Source organism: Chrysemys picta, chromosome 7, assembly GCF_011386835.1.
Source record: "Chrysemys picta bellii isolate R12L10 chromosome 7, ASM1138683v2, whole genome shotgun sequence".
Lineage (NCBI taxonomy): Eukaryota > Metazoa > Chordata > Testudines > Emydidae > Chrysemys > Chrysemys picta.
This window is the reverse complement of record NC_088797.1, coordinates 48217693-48232851: the sequence shown is the minus strand read 5'-3', so window position 1 is coordinate 48232851 and position 15159 is coordinate 48217693. Positions and strand designations below refer to the sequence as shown.

The window sequence follows — 15159 nt, the reverse complement described above, 5'->3', positions numbered from 1 at the left end:
CGTTGGTTAGAGAACTAGGATTTCAGAAGCTCGATCTGCCTGTGTGTTCAGTTTCAGCCCCTCTGACTGTTGTGGAAAGTTGCATGGAATTGTTTGCAGTCTCACACAAATCCAGCAGCAGCAAAATATACAAGCCCTTATTTGCCCTGCGGAACCTGCATGGAATGTCATAACTCCCATTGCATGGGCCAGCTCCATTCTTTGCCATCCCTGGGCTTCTGGTGGGCCCCTATGTTCGCCATGGAGACCAGAGGACTGGAGTGCCCCCTGAAATGATTGCCCTACCACCCACAATTCCAAAAACCATACAAATTTAAAGATATTGCATGTAGTAGTCTATATTCCTACCATTGCAGGCTTGTTCCCAGCAGTAATTTCCCTCATGCTATGGACTAGAAATTTATAACAGACCATGCAACAAAATAGACTTTCCCAAAGATTTACCAAGTCATCCTTCACTTCCTTTCTTGTGAGATTCAAGTTCATGTCCCAGCTTAACATTTGCAACGAGTTTTTTGGGGTAGGATGTTGCTTCTAAGGTAACATTTTCCTTTGCAGGTTCTGAAGTATACAGCTGGCGAGATCAATTATGGAGGCCGAGTGACAGATGATTGGGACAGGCGATGCATCATGAATATATTAGAAGATTTCTACAAGCCGGAAGTTCTAACTGAGGATTTTGCTTATTCCGAGTCAGGGATCTACAGACAGATCAGCACCAGCTATGATCTTAATGTAAGTACTCAGCTCGTAAACCCACATGTTCTCCTAGCCTCACAGGCACAGAGCAGAAAGCTAAATAGAACCTGGAGACTCCAAATGTGAGATCATCTTCTAGAAGAATGTGATATTGTCCAAGTGAATTAGCAAAAAGTACAAGGTAATAAAAGCCTGCAAATCCGCTTTTATCTGACTCTGTACCTGCATCTCACAGCAAGAGAATCAACGTAGATTGTAAGCTCTGTGAGGCAGGGCTGTCTTTGTCTGTGTTTGTACAGCCCCTAGCACATTGGGCTCCTAGGCACTACCACAATACAAATAATAATGTTGTATAAGTATGTCCAGCTGCACAATAGAAGACTTTCTACTGAGGACTTCTGGTGGCAATAGAAGCGACATGAGTGATTCTGCAGTAGCTTGTAACTATTGTCAGAATCCCCAAAGTAAGACTCTACCCTTATACAGTGGTGAGCTGGAGCCGGTTCACACCGGTTCGCGTGAACCGGTTGTTAAATTTAGAAGCCGGTTTAGAACTGGTTGTTAAAGGGGTGGGTAAACTATGTGGCCCGCGGGACCGTCCTGTCCAGCCTGCCTGAACTCTCGGCTGGGGAGGCTCCCCTGGTCCCTCCCCCGCCTTCCCCCCTCTCGCAGAGCATCAGGGTGCCTCCTGCCAATTTGAGCGGCATGGTAAGGGGGTGGGGCTGCGAGCTCCAGCGGGCCGCGTGGCATCCATACACGCTGCCCTGAGCAGCATGGTAAGGGGGCTGGGCCGGGGTTGGGAGGAGGGGTTGGATAAGGGGCAGGGAGCAGTTGGAGGGGGCGGAGGTTCTGGGGGGGCAGTCAGGGGACGGGGAATGGGGGGCTTGGGTAGGCGTGGGAGTTCCAGGGGTCTGTCGGGATGGTGGTGGATGGGGTCGGGGCAGTCAGGGGACAGGGAGTGGGACGAGTTGGGTAGGGGGTAGGGTCCTGGGGAGCAGTTAAGGGTGGGGGTCTCAGGAGGTGGCGGTCAGGGGACAAGGAGTGGGGGGGGGTTGATGGGTTGCGGGTTCTGAGGGGGGGCAGTCGGGGGCAGGATGTGGGTTGGGGTCAGATGCGGGGGACAGGCACGTGGGGCTTTTACTCACCGGGCGGTTTCCTACTGGGTCTTCGGCGGCACTGAAGGACCCGCCGCCGAAAACCCAGAGCAAGTGAAGGCACACACACACACCCCACTGTCACCGAAGTGCCGCTGAGAACCCGGTAGGGAACCAGTTATTAGGATTTTGGGAGCTCATCACTGCTCTTATAATATGTAGTTTGAGCATAGATTATTATCTAATACCACCCGAAGTGGACACAGAGTGGAACCCTTACCAGAATTAGCCTACAGCTTTTGACACTTGCTTGTCTATCTTGATGAGTGTACGCAGTGGTGGTGTAGCTGTGTCAGTCCCAGGATATTAGAGAGACAAGGTGAGTTAAGTAATATCTTTATTGGATCCACTTCTTTTGGGGAGAGAGACAGAGCTCTGCATGGCTCGAAAGCTGGTCTCTCTCCCCAACAGAAGTTGGTCCAATAAAAGATACACTCATTAAAGAGACAAGGTGGGTGAGGTATGTGCTGCTTCTCCAGATCGCTGCGCTCACATCCCTTCTCCTTTAGTGCAGAGCCGAGCTCCACCCCACATACGGTATTCTCCTCAGCTTCCCTCCCAGGTCAGCCCTTCATCACTCTTGTTACCATTCTCTGACTCCTCTCCCATCCCCTTTCTGGTGCTAGGGCATCCCAAACTAGCCACGTCTGACAACATTCTATTGGTGCATCACCATGAAAGATACGGGGCTGTATAAAAGCCAGGAAGTCCAAAGGCATGTGTCATATTCCTCTCCTCTTTCAAACTCTGCTGGGCCAATAACCATCAGAATATAGCCATGCTGTTTCTCCCTCCTCCCTCCCAATGCACACTCCTCACCTCAAATCTTGTGGCTGATTTCACTCTAGGGATACATCCAATACATCAAGAGTCTGCCACTCAATGACAGCCCGGAGATATTCAGCTTACATGACAATGCCAACATCACCTTTGCTCAGAACGAGACCTTTGCCCTGCTCGGGGCCATCATTCAGCTGCAGCCAAAGACGTCCACCTCAGGAGGCCGCGGCAGGGAGGAGGTGTGTAGCCAGGGTCGCTGGGCTTGCCATGCGCTCAGTGTAACATATACTGCTCTGTGGTTTGAATTGCTATGTGGGACAGAGAAAGGTAAAGCCCGCCCTCCACTGGTTACTGCTGCCTACTACAGCCATATTCCCTCTAGCTAGATTTTACAAGGCAAGGAGGATCAGGTCTAGTCAGTCCTTAGAGGGAAGGTCCTTCGCTCCTGCTCCACAAGGAAAACCCAGGAGCTACAAGACGTGCTATTAGTGAGTCAGTAGCTGGCACTCTTCTCCCTGACTCAGGACTGAAGGTAGGGTGCTCTGCAACTGGAGGTAGCATTCAGAAACTATAAAATAGTGGCCTGACCCCTTCTGCTCATTAAAAACCACACGGCATTTTGCACAGGGGCATTATTAGCCTTTGTGTCCTGGTCTGGGGATGTGTAACTCCCTTGGTAGTTTCCACAGGATAGTGTTCTTCACATCCTGACTGGAACAGTTGTTTAGCATTGCTGAGCACGGCTAAAGCTTTGTTGCCTACCATTCCTAAAGACATGGGGGAGGCTTTCCTATTCTGGGATCATGTAGGCATTGTGCACGTGGAGCGAAAGCAGCTCTGGGATGGTGGGAAGTGTTGATTATAGGGATGGAATGTAGTTCCCTTCCCATTACACCCTTATTGGGAATGAGATTCCCTAAAAGATCTGGCAGGAAGCTGGGTAGTCGTGTAACAGCTGATTTTGAGTTAGGGCTTCCAGTGGGGTTAGTGCACTGTATTTCAACAAGAAAATGTCCTCTCCTACACACAGCTGTGATATCAATTCAGCTGGATGAGTCTGTGCCACCTCCTGGTGGATGAGAGAACAACATAATAAAAGGCGCTAAATACATAGGCCCAGATCCTCAAAGGTATGTATGTAATGTGATGGGGCAAGGCCAGATGGCTACAGTAAAGTAATGAGGAACAGGTATGTTAGCCCCAGGCTAAACAAATTCCTGGTACCGTGGTAACCAAATGGCAGTTGCTCCAGGTTAATCAAGCCACCTGGGGCAAATTAAGATCCTTCTAGAAGGCAGTGGAGATAACTAGGTTGATTGGGATACCTGAAGCCAATCAAGGACCGGCTGGAACTAGTTAAAAGCCTCCCAGTTAGTCAGTGAGATGCGGGTGTCAGGAGCTATAGGAGGGAGCTGTGCTGTTGGAGAAACAGAGCAGTACAAATCTATATCAGGTGCAAGGAAGGAGGCCCTGAGGTAATTGTGAAGAAGATATTGAGTGGGGGCTGCTGTGGGGAAGTGGCCCAGGGAATTGTACACGTCCTATTTCCAAAAAGTCAGCTTCCATAGCTGCTAATTTTAGGGTCCCTGGGCTGGAGCCCGGAGTAGAGGGCGGGCCTGGGCTCCCCCCTCCCCTCCCTGATTAATCACTGATACTGGGAGACAACAGAGACTGTGCGAGGGAGGGTTGCTTCTCCTCACCTCCCTTGATGGCTTATGGTGAAAATGGCTCAGTAGACTGTGACCCTTGCCTCTAGAGAGAGAAGGGCTATGTGGAGGGTCACAGTGAGCCTCTGAGGCTAGCAAAATCCGTCAGGAAATGCAGGACCCATGGAGTCAAGGACAGAACTTTGTCACAGTACCTAGCTCTAGACCTGAAGAAGAGCTCTGTGTATCTTGAAAACTTGTCTCTCTCACCAACAGAAGCTGGTCCAATAAAAGATATTTCCTCCATCTCAAGTTGCTCAGTGTCTCAAGCCACTCTTGGCAGCCATCCTTTCCTTTGCATGTGGTCTATCACCGCAAATACTTTGCCTTAATTTCCCCAGCAAACCTGTCCATTGAGCTCCTCAAGGAGTCCCCTCAAGGATGACCTTTAGAGAGTGTCAGGGAGAGGCCTTTACTTTGCAACTCAAGAATTCCCGCCTCAGGGAGCATTTTTTGGAGGAAATAACCAGCAGCAAAGTTACTGCTAAACCCATGTGTAAGTCTGGCCCCAGGGAACAGAAGCGATTCATTTCCCCTTTGACCTTGGTCAGACTCATTCCTTCTGCTGACAAGTTAAGAAGGCCTCTGAAGTTCTCTACCCAGAAGCCATTTCCAGAGCAGCTTCTCATGCCTTGTTCCATCTGCTTTCTAGCTTGTAGAGGAGACATCAAAGGACATCTTGAAGAAGGTCCCTGACCCCATTAACGTGCAGGAGGTGATGCTGAAATACCCGGTGCTGTACGAGGAGTCCATGAACACAGTGCTGGTGCAGGAGGTGATCAGGTAAAGCTCTTACTCACACCCAGCCTTCCAGTCTGCAGGTACACACCTCCTCTACAGAACCACTAGGGGAACTGGCATGTGAGCTTCTGCCCCCAGTGGGAAAGGATATGGCTACGCAGGCTCTCAGAGCAGCCATTCCTGGAGAGGGGAAAGCAGCAACTTAGCCCCTTTTCAGATGGTCCTTGTGGAAGGTACCAAGTGCCTTTTGCACCACATGTGGTGAGACTGGAGTTCCATGTTGATTAGGTTCAGATGTTGCCTTAGTGACAACAGATAGGGTCTACAGCCTTAAAATCCCACCTGTCCTGCAGGGATCGAGTGTCTTTTCAATACAGGAACTCCAGGTTATTCAGTGGAATTCATCCTGCAGTTGAAGTTTGAAGGTTCAAAGACATAAAAGAACCACGTAGACAAGAGGTGTCATTTATCGGAGAGAACTTACTACAAGTTCCCATTGTTAGCTGAGCATTCTAGTAGGGTCAGAGTTTAGAGACATTTTCCATGCTCTTCAAAAGTCTCTCTGGGTTGGGGCTGCAGGCCAGAAGGCCACATTCCAGTAGGACTAAAGTCACGCAGCACATCAGAAGGGTGTTGTTTTTACGCATTGATGGTGATGGTCTCATTCCTCAGCATTGGAAGACCTCAGCCAGTGTTCATAAATCACGGTCTTGGATTGCTCTGCTCCTTCCCCAGAACTCCTATCTTACTCTTTGTTGCTCAGGTACAATCGGCTGCTGGAAGTAATTGCACAGACACTGCAGGATTTGCTGAAAGCTCTCAAGGGCCTGGTGGTGATGTCATCCCAGTTGGAGCTCATGGCCAACAGCCTGTTCAACAATATCGTTCCAGAGCTCTGGAATGCCAAGGTACGCATCCATTTGCCTGTTCAGGAGCATTGGCTCATCGGGTTTTGAACATCACCTGCATGGTCCTTCCTTCGTGGTGAAGCAGCTCAGGACTTGAACAAAGGAGACTTAAGAGCTGGCCCAGGGGTCAATGAAACTAGAACTTCCCCATTAGAAGGGTTCTGATCCTGATCCTGTTACATACTGAAATGAATTAGTGGGTCTTATGCTAGTCTTCAGTGGGCTCTGATCCACACCAAAAAAAACATCCCACAGTATGACATGCATACTTTGGGCTGAAAATGCAGGCATGTTGCAGGTCAAGATTGAGGTGCACAAGCAGAGCTTTACAAATAGGTTTGCAAGTCTTACCGCCCTCTTAGGGTATGTCTACACTACGAAATTAGGTCGAATTTATAGAAGCCGGTTTTATAGAAATCGGTTTTATACGTCGATTGTGTGTGTCCCCACATAAAATGCTCTAAGTGCATTAAGTCGGCGGACCGTGTCCACAGTACCGAGGCTAGCGTCGACTTCCGGAGCGTTGCACTGTGGGTAGCTATCCCACAGTTCCCGCAGTCTCCGCCGCCCATTGGAATTCTGGGTTGAGATCCCAATGCCTGATGATGCAAAAACAGTGTCGCCGGGGGTTCTGGGTACATGTCGTCAGGCCCCTCCCCCTCCGTCAGAGCAATGGCAGACAATCGATTTGCGCCTTTTTATCTGGGTTACCTGTGCAGACAACATACCACGGCAAGCATGGAGCCCGCTCAGCTCACTGTCACCATATGTCATCTGGGTGCCAGCAGACGTGGTACTGCATTGCTACACAGCAGCAGTTAATTGCCTTTTGGCAGTAGATGGTGCAGTATGACTGGTAGCCATCATCGGCTATCTGGGTGCTGGCAGACATGGGGCTGCATTGCTACACAGCAGCAGCTCCTTGCCTTTTGGCAGTAGATGGTGTATTACGATTGATATCCGTCATCGTCATATTCCTCAGTGAGTTCAATCAGAGGCACCTGGGCAGACATGTTTTGTCTCCTGGAGACTCAGTCCTGCCGGCAGTCCTATTGAACCGTCTTGACGATGATGGCTAGCAGTCGTAGTACAGCATCTTCTGCCAAGCACCCAGAAGATGCCGATGGCTATCAGTCATGCTGCACCATCTGCTGCCAGCTTAAGATGTAAAAAATAGATGGACCAGATTTGTTCTGTATTCATTTGCTTCCCCCTCCCTCCGTGAAATCAACAGCCTGCTAAACCCAGGGTTTTGAGTTCAATCTTTGGGGGGGCCATTCTGTGTGACAGTTGTTTGTGTTTCCCCCTGATGCACAGCCACCTTTGTTGATTTTAATTCCCTGTACCTGTAAGCCATGTCGTCACTCGCCCTTCCCTCCCTCCCTCCGTCAGACAATAGTTTCGCGCCTTTTTTCAGCCCAGACGCCATAGCACTGGGATCATGGAGCCCGCTCAGATCACCGCGGCAATTATGAGCACTATGAACACCACGCGCATTGTCATGGAGTATATGCAGAGCCAGAACATGCCAAAGCAAAACCAGGCGAGGAGGCGATTGCAGCACGGTGACGAGAGTGATGAGGAAATTGACATGGACATAGACCTCTCACAAAGTACAGGCCCCAGCAATGTGCAAATCATGGTGTTACTGGGCCAGGTTCATGGTGTGGAACGCCGATTCTGGGCCCGGGAAACAAGTACAGACTGGTGGGACCACATCGTGTTGCAGGCGTGGGACGATTCCCGGTGGCTGCGAAACTTTTGCATGCGTAAGGGCACTTTCATGGAACTTTGTGACTTGCTGTCCCCTGCCCTGAAGCACCAGAATACCAGGATGAGAGCAGCCCTCACAGTTGAGAAGCGAGTGGCGATAGCCCTGTGGAAGCTTGCAACGCCAGACAGCTACTGATCAGTCAGGAATCAATTTGGAGTGGGCAAATCTACTGTGGGGGCTGCTGTGATCCAAGTAGCCAACGCACTCAAAGACCTGCTGATATCAAGGGTAGTGACTCTGGGAAACATGCAGGTCATAGTGGATGGCTTTGTTGCAATGGGATTCCCAAACTGTGGTGGGGCGATAGATGGAATCCATATCCCTATCTTGTCACTGGAACACCAAGCCACCGAGTACATAAACTGCAAGGGGTACTTTTCAATGCTGCTGCAAGCCCTGGTGGATCACCAGGGACGTTTCACTAACATCAACGTAGGATGGCGGGGAAAGGTACATGATGCTCGCGTCTTCAGGAACTCTGGTCTGTTTCAAAAGCTGGAGGAGGAGACTTTCTTCCCGGACCAGAAAATAACCGTTGGGGATGTTGAAATGCCTATCGTTATCCTGGGGACCCAGCCTACCCCTTAATGCCATGGCTCATGAAGCCGTACACAGGCAGCCGGGACAGTAGTCAGGACCTGTTCAACTATAGACTGAGCAAGTGCCGAATGGTGGTGGAATGTGCATTTGGATGTTTAAAAGCGCGCTGGCGCAGTTTACTGACTCGGATAGCCAATATTCCAATTGTTATTGCTGCTTGCTGTGTGCTCCACAATATCTGTGAGAGTAAGGGGGAGACATTTATGGCAGGCTGGGAGGTTGAGGCAAATTGCCTGGCCGCTGATTACACGCAACCAGACACCAGGGCGGTTAGAAGAGTACAGCAGGGCGCGGTGCGCATCAGAGAAGCTTTGAAAATGAGTTTTGTGACTGGCCAGGCTACGGTGTGAAATTTATGTTTGTTTCTCCTTGATGAACCCTCCGCCCCCCCCACCCCCGGTTCACTCTACTTCCCTGTAAACTAACCACCCTCCCCTCCCCCGTTCGAGCACCGCTTGCAGAGGCAATAAAGTCATTCTTACTTCTCATTCATGCATTCTTTATTAATTCATCACACAACTAGGGGGATAACTGTCAAGGTAGCCCGGGAGGGGTGGGGGAGGAGGGAAGGAAAAGGACACACTGCAGTTTAAAACTTTAAAACTTTAACACTTATTGAAGGCCAGCCTTCTGATGCTCAGGCAATCATCTGGGGTGGAGTGACTGGATGGCCGGAGGCCCCCCCCCCCACCGCGTTCTTGGGCGTCTGGGTGAGGAGGCTATGGAACTTGGGGAGAAGGGCTGTTGGTTACACAGGGGCTGTAGTGGCGGTCTCTGCTCCTGCTGCCTTTCCTGCAGCTCAACCATACGCTGGAGCATATCAGTTTGATGCTCCAGCAGCCGGAGCATAGACTCTTGCCTTCCGTCAGCAAGCTGATGCCACCTATCCTCTTCAGCCCGCCACTTGCTCTCTTCAGCCCGCGATTCAGCCCGCCACCTCTCCTCTCGTTCATATTGTGCTTTTTTGCAGTCTGACATTGACTGCCTCCACGCATTCTGCTGTGCTCTGTCAGTGTGGGAGGACATCTGGAGCTCCGAGAACATATCATCCCGAGTCCGCCATTTTCTCCTTCTAATCTTCACTAGCCTCTGTGAAGGAGAAACATTTGCAGCTGGTGGAGGAGAAGGAAGAGGTGGTTAAAAAAGACACATTTTAGAGAACAATGGGTACACTCTTTCACGTTAAATTTTGCTGTTCACATTACACAGCACATGTGCTTTTGTTACAAGGTCGCATTTTTCCTCTTATATTGAGGGCCTGCCAGTTCGGTGTGAGAAATCACTCACGCAGTGCCAGGCAACAGATTTCGGCTTGCAGGCAGCCATGGTAAGCCACAGTCTTTTGACTTTTTTAACCTTCTTAACATGTGGGAATGGTTTCAAACAGTAGCGCCCTCATTTCCCATACCAAGCACCCATTGGGTTGGCCATTTAAAATGGGTTTGCAATGTAAAAGGAGGAGCTGCAGTTTCCGGGTTAACATAAAGCAAAAACCCAACTACACCCCCCCAACACACACACACACCCAATTCTCTGGGATGATCACTTCACCCCTCCCCCCACCGCATGGCTAACAGCGGGAAACATTTCTGTTCAGCCGAGCAGGAATGGGCACCTCTGAATGTCCCCTTAATAAAATCACTGCATTTCAACCAGGTGACCGTGAATGATATCACTCTCCTGAGGATAACAAAGGGAGATAAGGAATGGATGTTGTCTGCATGCCAGCAAACACCGGGACCATACGCTGCCATGCTTTGTTATGCAATGATTCCAGACTACGTGCTGCTGGCCTGGCGTGGTAAAGTGTCCTACCATGGCGGACGGGATAAGGCAGTCCTCCCCAGAAACCTTTTGCAAAGGCTTTGGGAGTACGTGAAGGGGAGCTTTCTGGAGATATCCCTGGAGGATTTCCGCTCCATCCCCATAGACGTTAACAGACTTTTCCAGTAGCTGTACTGGCCACGATTGCCAGGGCAAATTAATCATTAATCATTAAACACGCTTGCTTTTAAACCATGTGTATTATTTACAAAGGTACACTCACCAGAGGTCCCTTATGTGCCCTCAGGGTCTGGGAGCATGCCTTGGGTGAGTTCGGGGGTTACTGGTTCCAGGTCCAGGGTGATAAACATATCCTGGCTGTTGGGGAAACCGGTTTCTCCGCTTCCTTGCTGTGAGCTATCTTCATTGTCTTCATCATCATCTTCCTCGTACCCCGAACCCGCTTCCTGTTGCGTGATTCTCCATTGATGGAGTCAAAGCACACGGTTGGGGTAGTGGTGGCTGCATCCCCTAGCATGGCATGCAGCTCCGCGTAGAAGCGGCATGTTCGTGGCTCTGCCCCGGACCTTCCGTTTGCCTCTCTGGCTTTGTGGTAGGCTTGTCTTAGCTCCTTAATTTTCACGTGACACTGCTGTGCGTCCCTGTTATGGCCTCTGTCCTTCATGGCCTTTGAGACTTTTTCTAATATTTTGCCATTTCGTTTACTGCTACGGAGTTCAGCTAGTACTGATTCGTCTCCCCATATGGCGAGCAGATCCCGTACCTCCCATTCTGTCCATGCTGGAGCTCTTTTGCGATCCTGGGACTCCATTATGGTTATCGGTGGTGATGAGCTCTGCGTGGTCACCTGTGCTCTCCACGCTGGGCAAACAGGAAATGAAATTCAAAAGTTTGCGGGCTTTTCCTAAAACAACAAGGAGTCTGGTGGCACCTTAAAGACTAACAGATTTATTTGGGCATAAGCTTTCGTGAGTAAAAACCTCACTTCTTCGGATGCTTTTCCTGTCTACCTGGTCAGTGCATCTGTGTTGGGAGTGCTGTCCCTAGTGGTCAGAATGAAGCACTGTGGGATAGCTCCCGGAGGCCAATAACGTCGAATTCCATCCACATTACCCCAAATCCAACCTGCAAAGGCCGATTTTAGCACTAGTCCCCTCGTTGGAGGTGGAGTAAAGAAACCAGTTTAAAGGGCCCTTTAAGTCGAAAAAAAGGGCTTCGTCGTGTGGACGTGTCCAGGCTTAATTCGATTTAACGCTGCTAAATTCGACCTAAACTCATAGTGTAGACCAGGCCTTAGTCCAGCTTAGGCATTTGCAGCTATTTCTCTACTAAATCCCACATTTACCTCTTAAGAATATAAGAACGGCCATACCGGGCCAGACCAAAGGTCCATCTAGCTCAGTATCCTTCCGACAGTGGATAATGCCAGGTGCCCCTGCGGGAATGACCAGAACAGGTAATCATTAAGTGATCCATCCCCTGTCGCTCATTCCCAGCTTCTGGCAAACAGAGGCTAGGGACACCATCCTTGCCCATCCTGGCTAATAGCCATTGATGGACCTATCCTCCATGAACTCATCTAGTTCTTTTTTGAACTTTGCTATAGTTTTGGCCTTCACAACATCCACTGGCAAAGAGTTCCACAGGTTTACTGTGTGTTGTGTGAAGAAATATTTCCTTTTGTTTGTTTTAAACCTGCTGCCTATTAATTTCATTTGGTGGCCCCTAGTTCTTATGTTAAGAAAAGGAGTAAATACACTTCCTTATTTACTTTCTCCACACCAGTCATGCTTTTATAGACCTCAATCATATCCCCCGCTTAGTTGTCTCTTTTCCAAGCTGAAAAGTCCCAAGCTTATCTCTCCTCACAGAAGCTGTTCCATACCCCTAATCATTTTTGTTCCCCTTTTTTGAACCTTTTCCAGTTCCAATATGTTTTTGAGATGGGGTTACCACATCTGCACGCAGTAGTCAAGATGTGGGCGTACCATTGATTTATATAGGGCAATATGATATTTTCTGTCTTATTATCTATCCCTTTATTAATGATTCCCAACATTCGGTTCACTTTTTTGACTGCTGCTGCACATTGAGTGGATGTTTTCAGAGAACTATCCACAATGACTCCAAGATCTCTTTTTTGAATGGTAACAGCTCATTTAGACCCCATCATTTTTTATGTATAGTTGGGATTATGTTGTCCAATGTGCATTACTTTGCATTTATCAACATTGAATTTCATCTTCCGTTTTGTTGCCTAGTCACATAGTTTTGTGGGATCCCTTTGTAGCTCTTCACAGTCTGCTTGGGCCTTAACTATCTTGAGTAGTTTTGTATCATCTGCAAATTTTGTCACCTCACTGTTTACCCCTTTTTCCAGATCATTCATGAATATGTTGAGTAGTACTGGTCCCAGTACAGACCCCTACAGGGGACAGCACTATTTACCTCTCTCAATTCTGAAAATTTACCATTTCCTATCACTTAACCAGTTACTAATCCACGAGAGGACCTTCTCTCTTATCCCATGACTGCTTACTTTGCTTAAGAGCCTTTGGTGAGGGACCTTGTCAAAGGCAAATGGTCTGCCATGTTTTGAAAAGCAGCAGGACTCTTTTATCTTGTGGTTCCCTATGGAAAGAACCCAAATCACCGAGAACCTTGACACATGCCCATTCTTCAGCACCTTGGCATTACTTATTATACCTGCTTGGAATTGGCTAAGCCTATCAGAGGGCAGGGATGCTCCCTAAATATCCATGCACAGTGGCAGTTACTCAGATATGTAATTCCCAGCTGGGACAGGTTGTGGGAGTCTTATTTGCATAAAATCACTGTACAGTTATTTCTCAGCCCAAAACTATGTGAGTCTCTGCACTCTGATTGACTGGTGGGCACTAGCTGGAGGGCAGGGATTTGCATAATCACTGTGTGGTTGTTTCCTAAGAACTATACAGTGAATATGCAAATCTGTCTACTCCAAATGGAAATGGAAACGGAAACACTGCACCCTGTGAGAAGCAGAAAGCATCCAGATTGGGGGGGGGGGGGGGTTAATAGTGTGCACAGCCTAGACCCTGGCACAAAGGCCCACCTCCTAGCTTTTTTGAAGCAATCCCTTCCCTACCCCTACAGGCGCTGGTCTGGACAGGAAACAGGGCCTTTTTCAAGACACCCCTTCCCCACTAGCCTCTTGTGGGTTGGTTGGCTGCAGAATACAAGCAGCAGGTGCAGCCTATTACTGGTGACTGAACTAGTATGAGGATTCAGGACAGCACAAAGCTCTCCCTTCTTGGTCTCCTGCAGGCGTACCCATCCCTGAAGCCCTTGGCCTCCTGGGTTAATGACCTGCTGCAGCGGATTGACTTCCTGCAACGATGGATCACTAAGGGGATCCCGCCTGTGTTCTGGATCAGTGGCTTCTTCTTCCCCCAAGCCTTTCTCACAGGGACGCTGCAGAACTTTGCCAGGAAATCAATCGTCTCCATCGATACCATTGCGTTTGACTTTCAGGTCAGTGTCCTGGGGGAGTTACGCTGAATCGGCACTGGCTGGCTCTCCAGCAGTAGGAACCAAACTCAAGGAGAGTAGAGACCCACATCCCTTTGACACCACTGCCTAACAGGTCAGCCACGGAGCACTACAGCTGTGTGCATCACCTAGCCTGGAGTGCTAACTGTAGACTGCCCTTCGCATACCACTCAGGCTACACTACATTTAACTGACTTTTGGAAGTTAGGACTCCAGCGGTGGGGGAGGAAGAATGCTTGTCCGTCCCATCTTGCCTTGTTGGAAGAGCCCAGGGACAAATCCCAAACACACTCCTCCAAAAAGCCTCAGCACACGGGCCCAAAAGCCTGACTTAGGCGTTTTAGCCACCACCTGCTGAGAGCAAGCAGTGCCCCACTGTGGCATTTATATGTATGTGCACCCACATTTTCACACCCCCTCCACTGCAGGGCCTGGTTTCAGAGCTGCCAACTACCCCAGCTTCCATTGACTGTGGTGAGAGTTGTGCATGCTCAGTATTCCTGAAAATCTCAAGCTGGAGCCTGAAAGTCAGGCGTCCCCTGAGGCTGTTTATGGCCACCATTTTCAGAGCCTTTTATGAATGGGACTGACTGGCTGGAACACAGCCCCTCCTGGGAAGCAGCACAGCTGTTAGGAGCAGGAAGTTTACACTAGTTCCTGGTGCTAGCTGGCGGTGGGGTGGGGTGGAGGGTGTGTGCGCTCAGTTAGGAGTTGATCACTGTCCTGATGCTTAGTGGGGGGCCTCTTGTGACATTCTGCTCTTCCTCGGGCCGTTAGGTGATGAGAGAGTCAGTGAACGAGCTGGCCCAGCGTCCCATCCAGGGTTGTTATATTCATGGCCTGTTTCTGGAAGGCGCTCGCTGGGATCCCCTCTCCTTTCAGCTAGCAGAGTCACGCCCCAAGGAGCTTTACACAGAGATGGCAGTGATCTGGCTCATCCCTGTTCCCAACCGCAAACCTCCAACCACGGGCTTCTACCTGTGCCCAATCTACAAGACGCTCACTCGAGCAGGTAAGGAGGCCAGAGAGGGCTCCCAAAGCAAAGGCTGGCCTGGCAGCTAGCCCCCACCTCCTGCAAGGGGAGGTACTCAAGCCCCTGTGTTTCCTTCGAGCGACAAACCTGAACGCTGCTACTGGAGAGGAGAAACCCCCTTTCAGCAGTGCTCACAGGGTCAGGCTGTGACAGTATTAAAAGGTAACCCGGCCCCCGGTGTGGAAAAACTCTCACCCAAATAAGGGAACTGCACTAGCACCTAGTGAGATAAAGCAGCAACTGACAGTTAGGTATAGGCTCTTTCTCCTTCAATGCAGGGCTAGTGTTCATGCTCAACGATCCTGGCAAGATGACACTATATTACAGCTCTCATGTGAACGATAGACCTGGTTCCTGCTGGCCCCATTGACATAAATGGCAGGATATGCATGGATGACAGGGCGACCCAATTTCTTAGATATGTAATAACAGCCTTGGTTGGGCTGCT

At 49.6% G+C, this 15159-nt stretch overlaps 2 protein-coding genes and 1 long non-coding RNA gene across 8 annotated transcripts in view; 1 reads left to right on the top strand and 2 right to left on the bottom strand.

Annotated features, from left to right (window-relative positions):
- LOC135972651 (HAUS augmin-like complex subunit 3) overlaps window positions 1-2692 on the bottom strand; it is a 32654-nt gene extending 29962 nt beyond the window's left edge. Inside the window, exon 1 of the mRNA XM_065551371.1 lies at window positions 2673-2692. The gene's annotated coding sequence lies outside the window, so the exon portion shown is untranslated. The remainder of the gene's footprint in view (window positions 1-2672) is intronic.
- DNAH1 (dynein axonemal heavy chain 1) overlaps window positions 1-15159 on the top strand; it is a 160018-nt gene that overhangs the window by 143125 nt on the left and 1734 nt on the right. For 5 of the 6 annotated variants that reach the window (XM_065551361.1, XM_065551362.1, XM_065551365.1 and 2 more), the window contains 6 exons: window positions 559-735; window positions 2702-2872; window positions 4992-5122; window positions 5844-5988; window positions 13454-13660; window positions 14456-14690. In XM_065551361.1, coding sequence (XP_065407433.1) covers window positions 559-735; window positions 2702-2872; window positions 4992-5122; window positions 5844-5988; window positions 13454-13660; window positions 14456-14690 — 1066 coding nt within the window. The remainder of the gene's footprint in view (window positions 1-558; window positions 736-2701; window positions 2873-4991; window positions 5123-5843; window positions 5989-13453; window positions 13661-14455; window positions 14691-15159) is intronic. The other variant, XM_065551364.1, reaches the window with a different exon arrangement.
- Window positions 8845-13455, bottom strand: LOC135972654 (uncharacterized). Its single transcript, XR_010589133.1, has 2 exons — window positions 10410-13455; window positions 8845-9474 (listed from the first exon to the last, which is right to left on the bottom strand). It is a non-coding gene; the product is annotated as an uncharacterized LOC135972654 (long non-coding RNA).